Source organism: Archocentrus centrarchus, chromosome 8 (genome assembly GCF_007364275.1).
Source record: "Archocentrus centrarchus isolate MPI-CPG fArcCen1 chromosome 8, fArcCen1, whole genome shotgun sequence".
In the NCBI taxonomy this organism is placed as follows: domain Eukaryota; kingdom Metazoa; phylum Chordata; class Actinopteri; order Cichliformes; family Cichlidae; genus Archocentrus; species Archocentrus centrarchus.
Window position 1 is genome coordinate 5,930,588 of NC_044353.1, and position 18,165 is coordinate 5,948,752.

Consider the following 18,165-nt stretch of genomic DNA (forward strand, 5'->3'; position numbering starts at 1 on the left):
GGATCATTAGCTGTCTCTGAGGTATCAGCTAAACAGAGTGCAGGACAAGAAAAACTGCTCAACAGTGTTTGGGTAGATTCATTAAAAGAAGGTGCTGGAACACCATTCTGGACCACTTTAAACCCTGGTTACAAGAACTTTAGAGCTAATCTTTTGAACAAGATTAAATAATCCATGCTTTTATTTTATCTCGACTGGATTACTGTAATTCACTTTATTTTGGAGTCAGTCAGTCGCTACTCTCACGTCTGCAGCTGGTTCAAAATGCTGCTGCACGACTTTTGATGGGAACTCAAAAGAGAGAGCACATGACCTCTGTCCTGGCCTCACTTCACTGGTTGCCTGTACATTTTAGGATTCATTTTAAGATTCTTATGTTTGTTTTTAAATCTTTGCACAATCTTGCCCCGCCTTACCTCTCTGAGCTTCTTCACCCCTACATACCTTGCCGGTCTCTCAGGTCAGCAGACCAGCTGCTCTTGGAGGTACCAAGATCAAGAAGGAAGCTCAGAGGGGACAGGGCTTTCTCTGTTGTTGGTCCTAAGTTATGGAATGACTTGCCTTTGCAGGTTAGAGCGGCCCCTTCACTGTCCACTTTTAAAGTTCGTCTTAAAACCCATCTTTTTTCCTTGGCTTTTAACTCCAGCGGGATCTAGTTTTAAACTGTTTTTTTTTTTTTTTAACCTGAAAGAATTATTAAATTGTTATTTATTTGTGTTTTAATGTACAGCACTTTGTGTCAGCTGTGGTTGTTTTAAAGTGCTTTATAAATAAAGATGGTATGGTATGGTAATCAAAATCCTTCTGGGGGGGGGGGGGGGGGGGGGGTGAGCACAGCAGCACATTCTGGTGTAGCAGAAAGACTGAAATCATCTTTATTTGGATTGACAAGTTCAGACAGTAGAAAAGAAAAATGAAAAAAAAAAACAAAAAACAGGCATATTACTAAAAACAGTCCAAGTAAGAAAACAGTCCTTTGAATGCATAAGTAAGGTTACCTGTGCATTTCTCTGGTGAAGTTTAGATGCTTGTAGTGCCAGCAGGAATCTGTGGTCTAAACAACAAAAGCTCGGCCTCACAGAGAAGCTCTTACAGATTAAATGAGTACAAATTAAATTAACTGAGTACAAGTGTCAGCTCTTTCTACATAAACTTGATGAAACATTCATGCTAACATTTTACACTCAAAGCAAGACATGTAATTTGGATTTAAAAAAAATACCTTGGAGGTGAGCCCACTGTTTCATTTATCTGTTTGCTGGGTACTTCGTGCATTTTGTACTAAACTTCATTTTTCCTCAGCTCCAGCTACATGAGACCTGTACTCCAATTCTTTAATGGGGAAGGTTAGTACATAGGCAAGCATGCAGAATATGGGAAATAAATTGTGGCTTCATTCATGCTGACTTCACATGAGGTGGTGTGTTAAAAATGCCATCTGATTCAAGAGTACAAAATACTAAGGCTGAACTGGATTACACTTATCTAAAAAATTCCACTAAATCTCTTTTTTTTTAAAAAGAAAGTAACAGTAGTAGTTCTGTAAATCAAATGTATCGAGAAACTAGAAAATTGAGGTTTAACAACACGTGACAGCCGAAAAGGTCGAGGTCCTTTCGTGAGAGGTGGCCCTTTAACTTATTAATATGTGTCAAGTTTCCCCAAGATAAATTACATAATAAAGCCCAGCATCTGCAGCAGTGGTCCATAAAGATATCAAGACTGAGAAATACAAAGATAAGCCGCAACATTAACACCTCTCACAGTCATCACAACGTAACGTTCTGCTGGGTAATCTCAGCCTTCGTGCAGTGATTCACCTGAACACTGCTGCAGCCCCCCCCCCCCCGATGGCTGAGGTCACACTGCAGTACCTAAAGAACAAGGTGGACAGCAGGCAGGTGGTTTTAATGCTGTGGCCGATTGTTTATGCAGCTAATGTATGCAAATGCGTACTTAAACCACATCCAACTGCACAAAGTCTGCACAGTGAGACTTATGTGAAGTGTTTATTTCAACTATGAGGATAAGGGACACCCCCCCATCTCCTCTCTGCTGTTTTTGTAGACTGAAAAAAGAAACTCGACTCACTAATTGCTGTGTGTGGACTCACTTCCCAGCAGCCAGGGTGGTTTCTGCTGAGCAGTTATTTCACAGCCCTGCATGATCCTGTTCTGAGCCTCTATCTGCTTATTTTATAATACAACAAAAACATCAAGTAACATGATTATAAAAGAGGAATCGCTCGTACAGTGCTTGGAAAACAAACTCAAAGCGGGTTAAGTGTTGTACTCTTTGGTGACATTTCAGTGAAGTCACATTATCGAATCAGACATGCTGAGTTAAGTTAAAGGAAACAAATAGCGCTTTAAAGGAAATCCTACTTTCCCTGTGTTTGGTGCAGCTACATGAAGCTGGATTATACTAATTTTTTTTTTACTTTGTATTGACCTTACTATCAGAACTCTCAACCAATCAGCACATTTATTATTACAGAGCCACTTCTTCTGCACTTATTGCATCACTACAGCACTGCTGCTCCATCCAGAGAGGGAGAGCTGCAGCACAGGGAGGACCATCTACAGCTACCACTGTGCCTCTAACACTATTACATATCATACTGCTGGCTGCTCTGATTGGGGGTCAATAGTGGCGGTGGTGGAGGAGGGGCTGCTTCCTCTAAGGGAGGAGGTGGTGCTGTGGCCTCATTAGGATTAGCTGTACTGAGGTTGGCTTCCTGGCCCACAGGTGGGTCTGGGAATGCTCCTGATCCAGGTGGGATGTCTGAGGGTGGAGGAGGCATGCTGTTGCTGCTGCCTCCATCATCACTGGGGGCATTGCTGCTGGGAGTGCTGCTTTCCCTGGGGAGCTCAGGAGGAGGGGTTGCTTTATCAGAGGAAGAAGAAGAAGTATCAGATGGAGGAGGAGGTGGAGCCACCTGGGAGTCTGAGGGGGGCTCAGCAGGTGCAGCCTCATCTGGGGAAAGAAATGATGCAGACTTGCTTCATATCATTTTGATTTGTTTGAGTACTTCAAGGATAGTGTATGTCACTGACATTTAAAACATGAATTAAATAGCTCTTAAATATGCAAACTCAATGTGGACAATATTTAACAGTGTCCACTAAACAGCTCAACTTTGACTTTTATTCAACCAAATTTAGATGTTAGATTCAACTCATTGTCATTGTGCGCACAAGGCACACAACGAAATGATTGTTCCAGATCACTCATCCAGAGACGAGCATCTGCGGTCATGCAGCCAGAGATCAGCACTACCGGTTTGTCATTGAACAATAAAATTAATCATCTCTAACATCCCCATCCTGCCCATTCATGTCCATCAAGATCCCTGTACTTAACTAAAACTAAAGTATTTCTTGTAAACAAAAAACTTTTGGGTAGCAATAAAAACACAATCTAGACTAAAAAAATAACCTGATATGACAGAGTGCATTTACAAAACTAAAAAATGTATAGGAAATGTTAATAGGTCTAGATTAATTAAACTGTTTAATTAAAAACAGGAATGTAACAGCATGTATGTGGCACTGGGATGTCTACATACTGCTGAGATTTATTCATAGACAGACACGGTCCTACTTTTTATTCTAACAGCCTCTAACTCAAAGGAAGAGGGGAACCACATTCTGATGCTAATCAGCACTTATGCTTGAAAAAGGTAATTAAACACAGTTATGTGTACCTCTGTACCTCTGAGTTCCTTGATTTATCAAAAAACATTGGAAAATTAAAATAACTATATTAAAAAATTTATTTAAAAAAAAAAAAAGCAGTAACACAGCCCCTCCTCTCACCAGCAGCTGTAGCTGATGTTCACAGCACTGAGCAGTCAGTAAATACTGTTGAAATTGGAGCTTTAAGTGCAGATATCATAAATGATAACCTGAGCCGCGCACACATTAGTTAGCCATTTGCCCATTAGTAATTATCTGATAGCACCATTAGCCATATGTTGCCATTAAGGTTGCGCTTTAGCCTAACAATAAAATACAAATCCATGAACTCAAGAATTTTTTTATTTCATATCTTCTGAACAAAGCTTTAATTCAGCAAACAGTAACTGACAATATTTACAAATTTTTCATTCTTTTAGCCTGTTGGTGCTTAACGGTTTAAATCGATATAAATAATTAATGGATGGACACATGATTGGGCTTTACGGTACATCAGAGATGGGAGATGCCACTGTTGGATTTTGTGTAACATGCCCGTGAATCTGAATTAACTGCATTTTTGTGCACATGAATTCTGTAAAATGAATAAAATGTTAAACTGAAGGATCTAACTGCTCTAACCAAACAGATTTCCATACAGACCACAAAACTGCTCTGAACTCGCTTTAACGAGTCTCCGTCACCTCAGTGGTTGTTATCAGGCTAATTAGGATTCTACTAAAATCTGTTTTAAGATTCAAACACTTTATATCAGCATGTTGCTGTGTGTGTATACTGGTACCTATCTCCATTGGTGTAGGTTGGTCCTCCTCTTTGGTCCCTGAGGTGGGGTTAGCTGTGCTGCTAGCATTAGCAGCGCTCTTCTCTGCAGCTTTGTTTCCAGCAGCCTCCTGTTGCTGCTGTTGAGCCGCTTTCTCTGCCTGCTCCGCCGCCTCCCGCTCCCTTTCCTCCGCCCGGCGCCTCGCCGCCTCTTCAGCGGCAGCCATCTCTGCTGCCAGTTTTTCCATGTCCACTTCAACCTTCTGACTGCACAGCTTGAAACACACAAGGCTCTCATTTCAACAAAATCAAATTCTCCACTTAGAAAAGAGGTTTAAACTGTTACAAGACTGAATGCAACAGGAAAGTAGCAGAAATAAGATGCAGTTTAACATTGTGTGTGTGTGCCATCTGCTGTAGGGCTAACACAAAGACACCCATTCATGCTCAGTTACACCTACAGGTGTGCATATTCGGTTGATTAGAATCACCAATTAACCTCACGTGCATGTCTCTGGACAGCGGAAAAGCTGAGTGCCTGGAGAAAACCCATGCACACACGGGGAGAACAGGGCATGCAGACTTAATATACTGGAGAGAATAAAATGCCCTTTACACAAATATTAATGGTGAATGTGTCCAGGCGTATACTCACTTTACATAACATCAATCTGTGATTGCAAATTTTATCTATATGGATGTTAAGATATCTGGAAAACAGAGCTCTTGTTTCCTACACACTCAGCTCTCTGTAGATGAATAAACAGTGCTGCTGTACCCGCTTCAGCTCAGTATTGAACGAGTCAGTGGTCTCCAGAAAGCGTCTTTTCTTGTCTTGATGGCGATCCTCGATCTGAAGAAGTTCAGCCTCAAGTTTCCTCTGAAATCACACAAAAATTTTTTAAAAAATTAATAAAATCAAACATCCTCCCTTTAAGATGTGAAACTGTTTATATAAAACTGGTGCAAGCAAACGTGCTGTCATACAGAAGCCAACCACATTTATATTAAGACACCACATTTTTCCATTTGTTAAAATATTTTCCAGACTTGACCAAATCAAATGGGATTTTTACTGACTGAATCGACTGTATTCAGTGTTTTTCCTGCTTTCACTTTATAGAAAAACTAAAACTTTCACACACTGGATTGTAAATAATCGATTTTTATAAAAGGAAACCCACTTAAAGAGACACCAATATGTATTTTAAATACTGCATTTTGATTTTATTTGAACTGTGAACAATGATTTTGAAGTCCACTTTAGTAATACTGATACCAAATGGGCTTTAAAAGATAAAAATAAGAAATCAGAAGGAAATATGTTCTGCTCATTTACCTGGTGCACCATAAGAGACTGGACCTGCCTCTTGAGGACCTGCATGCGGGCCGTGGTGACCACAGAGCGCACGTCGGGCACCACAATCTCACTGAGGATGTCACTGATGAGCCGGTGGTTCCTCTGGAAGCGAGCAGCTGCTGTGTGCTTCACTGAGAAACCATCGTCATAGTCTGGGTGGAGGGAACAGATAAGATGAGCAGAGGAGGTCAGACAAACTATACTGTCTTATGTCTCAAACTGTTTTCAACCTTCTCCGTGTACTTCAAACATTTTTTTTAAGCACTATATTCACAATGTGGAGCTGTAATTAAAAATCCTAGAGATCTTGGCTGATGCCTTTTATTGAGAACTCAAATGTAAACCTACCATCAGGATCTTCAGCAGGCTGAATGCTCATGTATGGCTCTCCTTTGTCCATACGAGACTGCCTCTGCCTGCTCTCCTCCTCCATCGCCGCCTCAGCCCGGTTCTTGGCGTTGACGTAGGCCAGGTAGGCCGGTGAGTTGTGGTAGGCCTTCAAAGAGTCGTTGTACTCAATCTAAGAGGGAGAGACAGGAAAAATAAAGAGCTGAACTGATAACCCAGCTATCTACACAAAACACATCTTAGCACACAACCTGTGATTTTCCTGAATATATTTGTGTAACTGGGCAGACCTGAAGTTCTTCACCCTCTTGATTCATATCCACCCGTCAGTACCCCGTTTTCCTGATGTGGTTAACGTGATCTGACTGTAAATGTGTCTACGTATTCCTCCATGAAGATAAAAGAATGAAACCATCAATGATCTATGAGTCTAATGGACACGATTACACAGAAAATACCCAGAAAATTTGTAACAATCTATGATATGATTTTGGATTAGAACAAGGTTGTAACTGATCTGTGTTACAGTGCACGTATCACAGGGTTTCTGCTAGTGTACTTTAAGGCCTGTGGCCTATTGGTCCTTTTCTTTAAAGACAATAACTGTTGAGTGAGCTAATGCATCTTATTATATATAAAACAGCTGGAGAAAAGGGATTTAATATCCAGGCAATTTCTTAGATTTAATGGCTAACAGAGCCTATTCTTACATTTAAAGTGTTTTCTCTAATCCTTTACCTTCCACAGATCAACCAGAGCTCATCTTCACATTTTGACATGCTGTTGTGCCATTTTTTGAGAATTTCAACTTGCTATACATCAATACAACCTTTACATCCCAAATTTTAATTATATATGTAGTAAGTTCACAGTAACTGGAGAAATTGTTAAAAAAAAAAATCATTAAACCACACAGAAAATTGTGGGTTTTTTACGCATATTTTTCTAGAAGCAGAAATGTCACAGCTGTAACCCTCAAAACTGTAAGCAAAAAAATTTGAACAAAACTTTTCAAACCACAAAATTATTATTTTGAGTGTGTTCATAACGTCATTTGTGCGATACACTAATATTTAGAAATGGCAGGAAAAATTAAATGTGTATTGTGCACAATTTGCAAAAAAGACAGCATGTGCATCAGATAAACTATTTCCAACAGTGTAATTAGAATTAAAGTGTCCCAGGAATTTACGTACACAAAGGCAGGAACACAGTCAAACACTAGTTTTCAATAGCAGCAGTGGAGCTGTGGCCTTGGAGAGAAAAGTTACAATTCCTGGGGACATGTCACTTCCTGCTGTCACAGCTCATGGCTCACCATAAAAACTACGGAATACTTCATGGTGATGTGATGATTCCAACACAGGAAATGCTGCGAGCAGCTGAGCAGATTGATAATGGGAGCGAGTCCTGAATATAGAGGTGAACAACTGAAACTAAAGCAGACTGAGGGACAGCTCCATTCATCAGGCAGTCAGGATGCTTAACTCTCTGCCTGCTCTGCCCCCCTCCCTCCCTCTCTTACTGCCTTAACACACAAACTTTCACACTTTTTCACATACCATATTTCACACTGAACTCATTAAGAACTGGTTATTCTCTCAACTCAAGTTTATGTGCTCATTCAATTACACTACTGTTCATAATTGCACTACTGTTTATAATTGCACTACTGTTACACTTACACTACTGTCTATACTACAATACCATTTATATTAGCATCAGCCTTAATGCACAGCACATGTCACTTTACTGTCAATATCAGGGTCTCCATATATATATATATACTGTGTACATCTACTTTATTCATTCCATATGCCACTTATCTAGATATCAATGCCAGGACCGCTACACGTGTGTGTGTGTGTGTGTGTGTGTGTGTGTGTGTGTGTGTGTGTGTATATATATATATATATATATATATATATATATATATATATATTTATACTGTTATAGTTTATATTTATACTGCTATAGTTTATATTTTACAATTAGGATGGTACCGTATTTTTCTTTTTATTTATTATGCTAATATTAATTGTTGCACCATTGGGTCTGAGAGTAACGGAATTTCGATCCTGTGTATGTCCTGTACATATTGCAGATTCGACAATAAAGTTGACTTTGACTTGACTTTGACGATTGGATACCAGCGTTGGTCTCAGTACCATCACCAGCTGGATCGATCTGCCCAGCCTAATTCAAATTTGTTAACAGTCACAGTGTTGAAGGATCTGCAGATTTACTGGCCTATCTGAAGAGCTTTTCTGCAATATTACATGAATCAAGTCTGATATCAAATAAAAAAAAATTACCCTAGCAAAGGCAGTAAATTAGTCAAAATCAATGTTTTCGAATAAGGCGGAGCAAAACTAAGACAGAAAACAACTCTGATAAATTATTTTTAATGCAGGGATTTAGTGATTAACACTTCTACAACTGCTCTGAAACACACTGACAATATGTAAAGGTATATCCACGAGTGCTGGATTAGGTATAATAAAAAATTAGAGACTACAATCTTTTTACCTTCTCAGCTTCGTACTCATTTAGGTAGTCCTGCTTCTCTTCGTCGCTCAGGTCCCTCCACATGCCCCCGATAATCTTTCCAATCTCCCACAGCTTCAGGTCTGGGTTGGATGCCTTCACCTGGTCCCATACCTTTTATGTGCACGTAAATACCCCCAACACACGCGCACGCGAGCGCACACACACACACACACACACACACACACACACACACACACACACACACACACACACACACACACACATCAGGACGGATCAAGTGACATTAACTGTTACAATACAAAGAAGGAAATAAGGGAGGAACAGTGCAGAGGAAAGAAACAGTTGAGCGCTAACTGGATGGAATTATTAGTATGGCAAAGCATATTAAATGCTACAAGAATGCATGATGAAATATAGCCATATTATATATGGAATGAAATGTATTTCCAAAGCAGAATCTTTTAGCGCACATTTTGTTTTTGAGCAGCATACAATGTTAAAGTTATAGCACTGAAACTACAGAAAAGCAGGCAAGAGATGAGCCTATGAAGGGGAAAACAGAGTAGCAGGAACAGATAATCCCTGTACAGGGAAATATAAGGAGATGTAGCAATTTTGCATGTTGACAAGCACAGAAGGCTACTGTGAGTCAACGGAAACAAAGTGGAGAGTCTCCACGAGGTGGCTGAGGTGATGGTGAGGCGTCATGGCTTGGCTGTTTCCCACCCTCAAACCCCTGCCAGCTTTTCAGGGGGATGGGAGGACAAGCAGTAAAAGCAGACACCGTGGATGGGTGTCTTACCTTCCTGCTTACCTTCCGGCTGTACCGCATGTATGGCATCAGTGGCTTGTCTGGCGGTTTGGGAGGCTTTGGGACGGTGATGCCCGAGGAGTTCTGTGGAGAGAAGGAAAGGGGGCAGAAAGGAGGAGGAAAAAGTATGAATGGGGAGATGGAAGGTATGAAGCCAAAGGGGAACACAAACAAATAAGGGCCAGGTTTAGAGAGAGAAAAACATAGAAAACCAAAAAAAAAAAAAAAAACTATCAGAAAACATCGGCTGATTATGGTCTGATAATGGCTTGTGGAAAAGGTAAAAATCAATAGATGTAAATGCAAATATGACGATACATAATACTGAAGTGTTCCTTAATGCAATCTTAATCAGATTAAAACTTTAGCGTTTCAGAGGCTCAGAGTGGCAAATTGGTGTTTAGGCATTTCCCTATTGCTCACATCATTTGACACAAAAACAACCAATAAACTTGTAACGGTAGCACAAAATCTCTCTCTCACTATCCCTTTAATGTAGGTGAAAATTATAACTATGCTCAAGGGTAGCAAAGAGGGAATTCAGTACTTTGCCCAAACAGCTACAGTTTTATCTGTTTGTTCACTATACAGACATCCTGCCAAGGAAACGTAAAACTAATTCTTCCTAAAACACGGGTGTTAAGCCACTACAGAACACGGCAGGTCGGGGGGAACTGAGGGAAGTTTTTATCTGGAAGTAAATTGTTTGTTGTTGTAAATTTTTTTTAACAGTTTCAGAAGCAGGCAAACTCTGACCATCACGGCGGGCAAAGGTGTCTGACTTTGGCACACAGAGCACAAGATCACCGATGTGGGTGTACTACGAAGCAAAATTAATTGGTTAACGAGATATGTTGAACCTAAGTTCAGCGGCTCTCTTCTAACCTGACTTGTTTGCCATGGTAACTTTTTTTTTTTAAACCATGGTCACATGCTGCACAGCTAACCTGATCCTGAACAGTTTCTGTTCAAAGTTTCAGTTTAAATTTGCCTGAAAGTGCCACATTTCATTAATCCTTAATCCATCTACATGTTCCAAATCTAATATGGATTCTCTGCTGAAATAATACATTTTACATAAGAAACCTCGATGAGCTGTGCATTAGGAATACAGTGTTTCTCAGACAGAGATTTTACTTGGACAGACTATCCAGGTACATATGTGACACTTCTTTAAAATAGCATTTTTACTGAATTTCTCCCCATCTGTGAGAATGAGCCCATCTGCAATCTAATATGTTCATTTACAGCTGATCTGCAATAACATCTCTACCAGCTGGCTCCCTGGCCAGGGTAATATCATTCATCTGCTTCTCCAAAGGGGATTTCGCAGTAGGATTTGCAGTAGCATCAATGCTAACAGCGCGGTCTTCAAAACAACTTTACACTGCACAGTGGCGGACAGGCAGGCATACAGCTCCTCCCCTCAGTAGCGGGTTAAGTAGTTCATGTTCACAACACTAAATAACAATTCAGGAGAAATATTGAGAGGCCAGAAAAGCTCCCATTTCCACAACATTGAAGTATTAAATGCTTATTATCAATGTTAACCTGGCCAGCACACACAGTAACATTAGCTGTTTAACTATTTGCAACCACAGTGGTCGTCTGTTACTTTATCATTAACTGGCTGTTAGCTATGATGAATAATAAAATGACGTTATTGCGGAAGCCAGGCAGCAAATGCTCAGCCCTGCCCATCTGCAGTGTTAAACAGTTATTTGTGTCCCAGACTGAATCAGAGAAAAGTCTATCAGTAACTAAATACACCAGCTGATAGTGTAGTGCGACTCGTAGACAAGACCTCCTTTCGCTACCGGCCTACCTCGGATGAATGATGCATAGACTGAGAGACTCGTGCCAACTCAGACATTGCCCGGATTAACAAGGTCTGCACCAGATGTTGGGAAACCAGGACAATCTGACAATAAGTGGGCTATTGGAACATGGATAAGACATAAGTGGGCAAGAGATGAGAATAGGGAACTGTTGGAATGCTATTACACATGTAACCCCCATGAAAGGAATTACATGAAAAGGATGAGGGACCTATGGATTCTTTGACACTCAACATCTACAGGGTTCTAAGCTAGTGGCTGATCGAGCGGCCCGGCGCTGCGCCTTGCTGAGGTGCTGTCACGCCGGGCTGAGAATTTCAGCTGTTAGCTACTGGAATCGATCAGTGTCCTCACCCCCACTGGTTGCCCGAGGGAAGCTCCTGTGAGGCATCACAGCAGCTCAGGGTTATAATAGTTTTGGATTTTACATTATAGTTTAGTTTTAGTTAGTTTTTACTTTTTTTTCTCTAATTCAGTTAGTTTTAATTAGTTTTCAGAGAGGTTTTGCTCGTTTTTATTAGTTTTTATTTTTGGTTTCATGCTTAGTTTTAGTTAGTTTCAGTTAGTTTCAGTATTAGTTTTAGTATTTTCATACCTGATCAGGTGTAAGATTCAAGGCGCAAAAGTGACTATTGTGTAATGAAAACTTGACAAAAGATACAGTTTAAAGAAATATAGTCAACAACCAACTGTTCACAAGACATGCTAAATGTGTGTAATATTAAGGACACACATGAACATCAACAGGGAGAAACAAAGAAAAACATGAACTCCCAAACTCAATAAATTCTACAATAAACTCCACAATAAAGTTCAGCATCAGTGCAGCAGATTAATAACGCCTACATGTGGTGTTAAACAAAAACAAACTCTTTGAAGGAGTCAAAGCTCAAATCCAGCTGCATCCTGATGTTCTCACCACCTGAAGCTGCTTCTGTTTTGGAGCTAGCTTGGTTAGATGCTCGCTAATTAAACCTGCAGGGTCTTTGCGGCCTCTGTACACAACCTACAGAAGTTGCCGACCTCATGTCCGCATTTATGCTTGTGTAGCTGGATTGTGTGTGTTAATTATCTTGTGGTCGTGTGCAGGTGTTTGTACTCAAAGAACCTCCATACGGGACTCTGCCGCTTTCTCTGCAGACCGCAGCCATTACTTTGCGGACCAGCGCGGTGAGCGCACGCACATGCGCACTCACACAGTTGTCCTGTGGCGCTCCCAGCTTAAACTCGGAGAGCGGAAACAATGATTTCATATCAATCCACAAGGCTTAAAAAACCCCCAAAAAAACAAGTAAATGAAAGTCAGTTTATCGATAATTTCAGTTAGTTTTAGTTAGTTTTGTAAACTCACAATTCAGTTTTAATTAGTTATCGTTTTTTCCTTTTAATTATAGTTTTTATTTATTTCAGTTAACGACAATGTTTTTTCAATTTCAGTTTTCGTTATTTCGTTCGTTTTCGTTAACTATAATAACCCTGCAGCAGCTAAGATGAAAAAGCACATGAGCATAAACACCAGAGGAGCAAAACACCAGCTACTGATAGAGTAGTCACTCAAGACCAGACTGACCAACTTGTACCCTGCCTAGATTGATTACAATCCTGGAATACCCAAAACTGCACAGGATCAACAGGACCCTAAGAGCCTTCATTAGGGGTTCAATGGGGATGTGGAGAACAAATCACCATGGTGTGCACGATTTACCAAGGAGATGCTCTTTCCACATTGCTGTTCTGCATAACTTATGTGCTTAGTGAATGCCTCAGGCAGCAGAAACCCGAGAAAGAACGTAGCACAAGATCGATAGAGGCTGGGGTCTACCACACCAGGCAAGATCCCAAGTGCAGGCTGTGCAGAGATGCCCCTGAGATGATCCAGCACATGACAGCAGGGTGCAAGATGCTAGCAGGCAGGGTATACATGGAACACCATAACCAAGTGGCTGGTATAGTATACAGGAACATCTGTGCAGAATATGACCTGGAAGTCGCAGGGTCAAAATGGGAGACACCCCCAAAGGTGGTTAAAAATGACCAAGCTAAGATCCTGTGGGACTTCCAGATAGAGATGGATAAACTGGTGATGGATAATCAACCGGATAATAGTAGTGGTGGACAAGCAGAGGTGGAAGGCCGTAGTGATAGATGTAGTAATTCCAAGTGATAGCAATATCAGGAAGAAGGAACACAAGATGCTCGAGAAATACCAAGGACTAAGAGAAGAGGCAGAGAGGATGTGGAAGGTGAGGCAATAATAGTCCCGTGGTAATTTAAAAACTCGGGGCAGTAACCCCAAAAATGGAATAGTGGCTCCAGCAGATTTCACGAAAGACATTCGAAATCTTTTTCCAGAAGAGCGAAGTCCTAGGAACAGCTAAGATACTGCACAGGACCCTCAAACTCACCTCTGGTAGAGGACCAGAGCTTGAAAGACAAATAAGCCTGCCCGCAGGGCGAGTACAGTGTGAGACAACATAAAAATTGTGCTGTAATTGACTGTTGTAGTTTTTTTTAATAAAAAACAAAACTCTTAAGTTTGTTGTTTCTTTTTTTCTGTAGTACTAAAAATGTAAATTGATCAAGCTACCAGTTCTAAATGTATAGCTTTCATATTAGAAAACCACCAGCACTGACTGAGTGGTAAAATAATTTACAAGGTTAAAAGGTTACTGTAGCATTGCTTTCTCTGTATTGTAGTACCTATGTGGTGTTCTGCTATAATATGCCTTGTTTTATATGAGTGCACTTAGAGCCTGAAGGAAAAAAACAAACAGAGCTGATAACCGGTGTTGTGACACTAGTTATCTCTGATAGGTGTTTTAGGTTTTGTTGAACAAGCTCGTGAAACCTGGCTTTGGCAAAATTTCTTCGTAGTACACCCTTGGAGTCAATTCACACAATAAAAAAACACATTTACCACAAAACTAGCGTTTTGCCGATGCCACCATACACACCCACACAAAGGCTTGTGCTCTAGTTTCACCAAAAACTGCCTTTTCTCTGCTAGATAAAGTCTTCAGTTGTTTCAGACAAACAGGAGTAAATATACTTTCTATCTGACTTCATTACTGCTAACTGCAGTCCATAAACTATAAAGGCTAAATCAGCCACTGCCATTTTTTCCACCAGCTTGCTAAACTAAATCTTAGTTGCCAGTATTTCTCAACTTCTTTAAAAACAAACAAACAAACAAATAAATTCACCCAATCTTTAAAACCCCAACTCACATATTCAGTTCAAATACTTAGATAGTTCACTACTTAATTTGCAGTTCTGCCTAAGCTCTGCCTTCTAAGTCTTTCTTATAGTCATATCTTTCTTCCCATACCTGGGCCCCTTTATTCACGCCAACCTTTTCTTGTGCTTTACACTTTTTTTTTGTTGCATTTAATTTGTTTTTCAAATCGCTCCATCAATTCATTACCCTGCTGGAGCCTCCGGAGTTCCCTCCCAGTCGGAGGTTGTTGTAGGCCAGATGGCTGTAAGGGTTGTAGCCCACAAACCCTGGGGTGGAAGGCATTTGCTGATGGAAGACAAATGAGACAAAACACGAATGAGAAATGGCTCACAAACAAGAGGAGGAAGAGGGATAAACATAAATAAGTGAAAAGGAGGGGGAAACATGAAAATACATGTATATATATGTTGACTTTTTTTTTGGTTTGTTTGTTTTCCATGACTTTATCATGCAAGGCAAAAAAAGGGCAGCTGGATGGCATTCAGAATTAGTGCACAACATGAACTGATTAAACTGTGTGTACTAGTACATTTCAGCTGTACAGTGCTGTTCCCTGCTGCTGAATGTAAGGAAATAAAAAGCATCAAAACAAGAATACTGACTCTGTTCTAAATATACATGTCTACCAATAACATCAGCCAAGGTATAATCTGAAAAGCTCTTAAATTAAAAGACTGACTTCATCCCCATCAGTAATAGTCTTAAACAACAGTTCTGGTGTAAAACCTGAAAAAAAATTGTGGCATGACAGGAAAAAGGTGTGAAAGCGATGATGGAGAGCTGAAGAACAAGGTTTACAGCAACCTTGGCAGGTTCAGACAGAAAGAAATTAAAGGTAAGGACTAACATGGCGTTTGGCCGCTAAACAGTTAACGCCAAGACTGGTGCTGAAAGTGGAATAACTTACTGTTGTCGGGGCAGGGGGAGGGGGAGGAGCGTAGGATGGTCGTTCTGTTCCAAGGTAAGAAAACAAAACAAAAAAGTTAGTCAGCCTTTACATCCCCATCCATCCACTTTCTTATCTTTATGTCTTAATTAATGTTGCTAGTGTAATTTTTACATGGCAATACAACTAGAGAGTGAACAGTGAGGTTGCTTCCTGACAGTGTCTACACAGAAAGTAGATACTGTTTTTCAGTCCTACTCCATGAATGGCTGAAAAGAAGTCCACTCCTATCTGAGCTAATCCAGCAATCCAGACTTTTATTTCATTTCAACATTATTTTCAGTTTTCAGACACAGACAATTTCTTAACTCGGATTTTGAAATTTCCCTTACTGCTAACAAGCTAGAGCCTCCCCATTTCACCAGCACACTAACCAGGCCGGTGCTGTGGTGGCCCTCAATTTCCACTAGTACCTACTCGGCTCTGCTGGACTCTACTCTATTTTGTTAATTTTCCATTACATTTGAGTACTGCTTCTGGAAGGCAGCCCAAAAGTCCAGTGGCATCATTTGTATACGACACAGACAGTCGCTCCCTCTAGCTTCCTCTGGATTCTGTCATCAGCCACCAAGCACAAAAATGACAGTGCTGGTTTGTGTGTAGCCATTTCCATCCTTGCCGGCTCGACTCAGCACGTTTGGAATCTGAGTAGGTCCTAAAAAAGTACCAGGTACCTCATACTAACACCTAATGGAAAACCCTAAAAACCGAGCTGTGTTGAAAGGAAAAGTGGCAAAACTCTGATGGTCCCCAAAGTTTCAACCTTCAGTTGTAAATTCCCAACTCCACTGCTGTGAACTGCATCTGACACAGACAGTGATCATTTCACTAAAATGCAAAATTCAGTGACACAAGGACTTCCACTGCTATCTCCAGTTTAAGGCAGTAGAGGATGACTCACTGATCTGTTATATATTTTCACATAGTACCTAAAAATTATGTAATTCTCTGGGAAACACTAACTGTACACCATCTTCAAAGTGTTTCTATTTGAAATGCCCACCCCCTATTATACACACACAACTACAACAGTATTACAAAGCAGGGCAACCTTAAGCTTATAATTCTGCATGAAGTCATCTTGTGTGCAAAGACAGAGCAAAAATGTGCTTTATGTTAGTTGAGAAGTCACTTACGGTATTTACTTTATGCAGTGACGGCAAGGTGTACAACTGTACTTCTGCTTTGCGCATGTAAAAATCTTACATTAAACCTTGGTTTGCGATCAATTAATGCAAAATGAAGATACAAGAAGTGTGAAAAGTACATTAACCAAGTGAAGACCTTCTCTAAATAGGACTAATCAGCCTTCCAAATTACCAAGTTTCTCCATCATTTTAATGCCACAAATTGCAGGCCGAATGGAGTTACAAAAGCTGTGATGATTCATCTAATTCTTGGTCGATTTGGATTTATTTTATTTTTTACAGAACTGAAGTGTTTAGCCAGTCAGATGATCAAATAGAGTATCATGCTGAGAAAACTATGTTGCATTATTTTCCTCAATGTGCTGTTCATAGACATCTACAAATATAAGAATCATGGAATGACATAGCTTTTAGAGGACATTAAATAATTATTTATTTACTTACTTGACATCGCAGTTGAGCAGTGGGCTACGGAGAGCAGGCTATCTTCATACTGGTTACGCTAGGTAAACAAAGAGAAAGCCACTCAGGTACAGTTCCCTTTGCAGTTTCAGGATTTGGAATGGGGGGGGGGGGGGGGAGACACCGATAAATGAATGAATAACAACAATGGCTGACTGGGTTTAACAGGTTAGCATTAGCTTACAGGGCCTACTAACTAAACTCGCTGCCACTTCATTTGTCCCATATTTATATAAGAGCTATCCATTAAGTTTAATTTCTCTAGCTCCAAACAAGAACACAAACAGAAATATGCTTTTATTCAAAAAAAAAAAAAGCTGACACCTTTGAAGTGCACAGCGCTTACTCGACGTCTGAATAAACCTTGCTGTTAAAGCTAGGCTAGGTTACGGAGCAAGTCACCCGCTCCTGCTACCACTCAGCACATGGATGAAATCAACCAGCCCAAATTTCCTCTGGCACATCAAAACATTTTCCCTGCTTCTACCCCGAAGTTACAAAGTGCAACAGTGAAACATTTTTCTAATATATAAATGCTGAGAAAAATATAAACCAATTCACCCAACCTTCCTTTGTTCCCTCTGTGGGGCCGCCTGTTCCGCCTTTCGCGCACACACCGGAAGTGCTAATTTTCTGGCAGGTCTTCAGGCAGACGGGAAAGGAGTCTTTCAAAATAAGGGTGTTATGTAAAATATCCTAATAAACTATTAAGTTTTTATGACAAACCGCTTTAAATTGTGTACAAACAGTGGAAATATGGATGTATATTTCGTGTCAGAAAAGCGAAACCAAGTGTCTTAAACCAGCATAATGGTTGGTGGTTGTAAAGAGACAGGAGCATCTGTCAATCACAAGTCTTCAGCCAGTGAGTGTGTCATCCTAAGCTTTGCACTTCGGGGTAAAAGTCGTTCTTCTGTTTGGCCAGTCTCTCCAAACAGTGGAGACACCTTGGCCTGTATTTGCTCCATAAGATTTCTGGAATTCCGATTGCACACTGGAAATAGGATACAGAGTCCTGTTATGGAGCAGTGTAAAATAAATTTATT

At 40.4% G+C, this 18,165-nt stretch overlaps 1 protein-coding gene across 3 annotated transcripts; it reads right to left on the minus strand.

Moving 5' to 3' along the window:
* Positions 1-844: 844 nt before the first annotated feature.
* On the minus strand, positions 845-17,739 carry LOC115784515 (SWI/SNF-related matrix-associated actin-dependent regulator of chromatin subfamily E member 1-like). Of its 3 annotated transcripts, none has more exons than XM_030735767.1 (11): positions 17,686-17,739; positions 17,102-17,159; positions 15,471-15,514; positions 14,750-14,848; positions 9,479-9,571; positions 8,695-8,826; positions 6,166-6,337; positions 5,797-5,969; positions 5,236-5,337; positions 4,480-4,732; positions 845-2,976 (listed from the first exon to the last, which is right to left on the minus strand). In XM_030735767.1, exons 2-11 carry the CDS (start codon positions 17,106-17,108, stop codon positions 2,609-2,611), a joined length of 1,443 nt encoding a protein of 480 aa, XP_030591627.1. In that variant the 5' UTR covers positions 17,109-17,159; positions 17,686-17,739; the 3' UTR covers positions 845-2,608. The 3 variants fall into 3 exon arrangements, with proteins under 3 accessions (XP_030591627.1, XP_030591628.1, XP_030591626.1); XM_030735768.1 differs by having other exon boundaries at positions 9,491-9,571; positions 17,681-17,737; XM_030735766.1 differs by having other exon boundaries at positions 17,681-17,737.
* Positions 17,740-18,165: the final 426 nt, after the last annotated feature.

What these genes read in the sequence shown, in the direction of transcription:
- LOC115784515 (XM_030735767.1), bottom strand. An exon ending in CTCCCCCTGCCCCGACAACA is followed by an intron (nt 14,849 to 15,470) that starts GTAAGTTATTCC and finishes GTCTTCCATCAG; the next exon opens with CAAATGCCTTCCACCCCAGG. An exon ending in AGTCTCTTATGGTGCACCAG is followed by an intron (nt 5,338 to 5,796) that starts GTAAATGAGCAG and finishes GTGTGATTTCAG; the next exon opens with AGGAAACTTGAGGCTGAACT.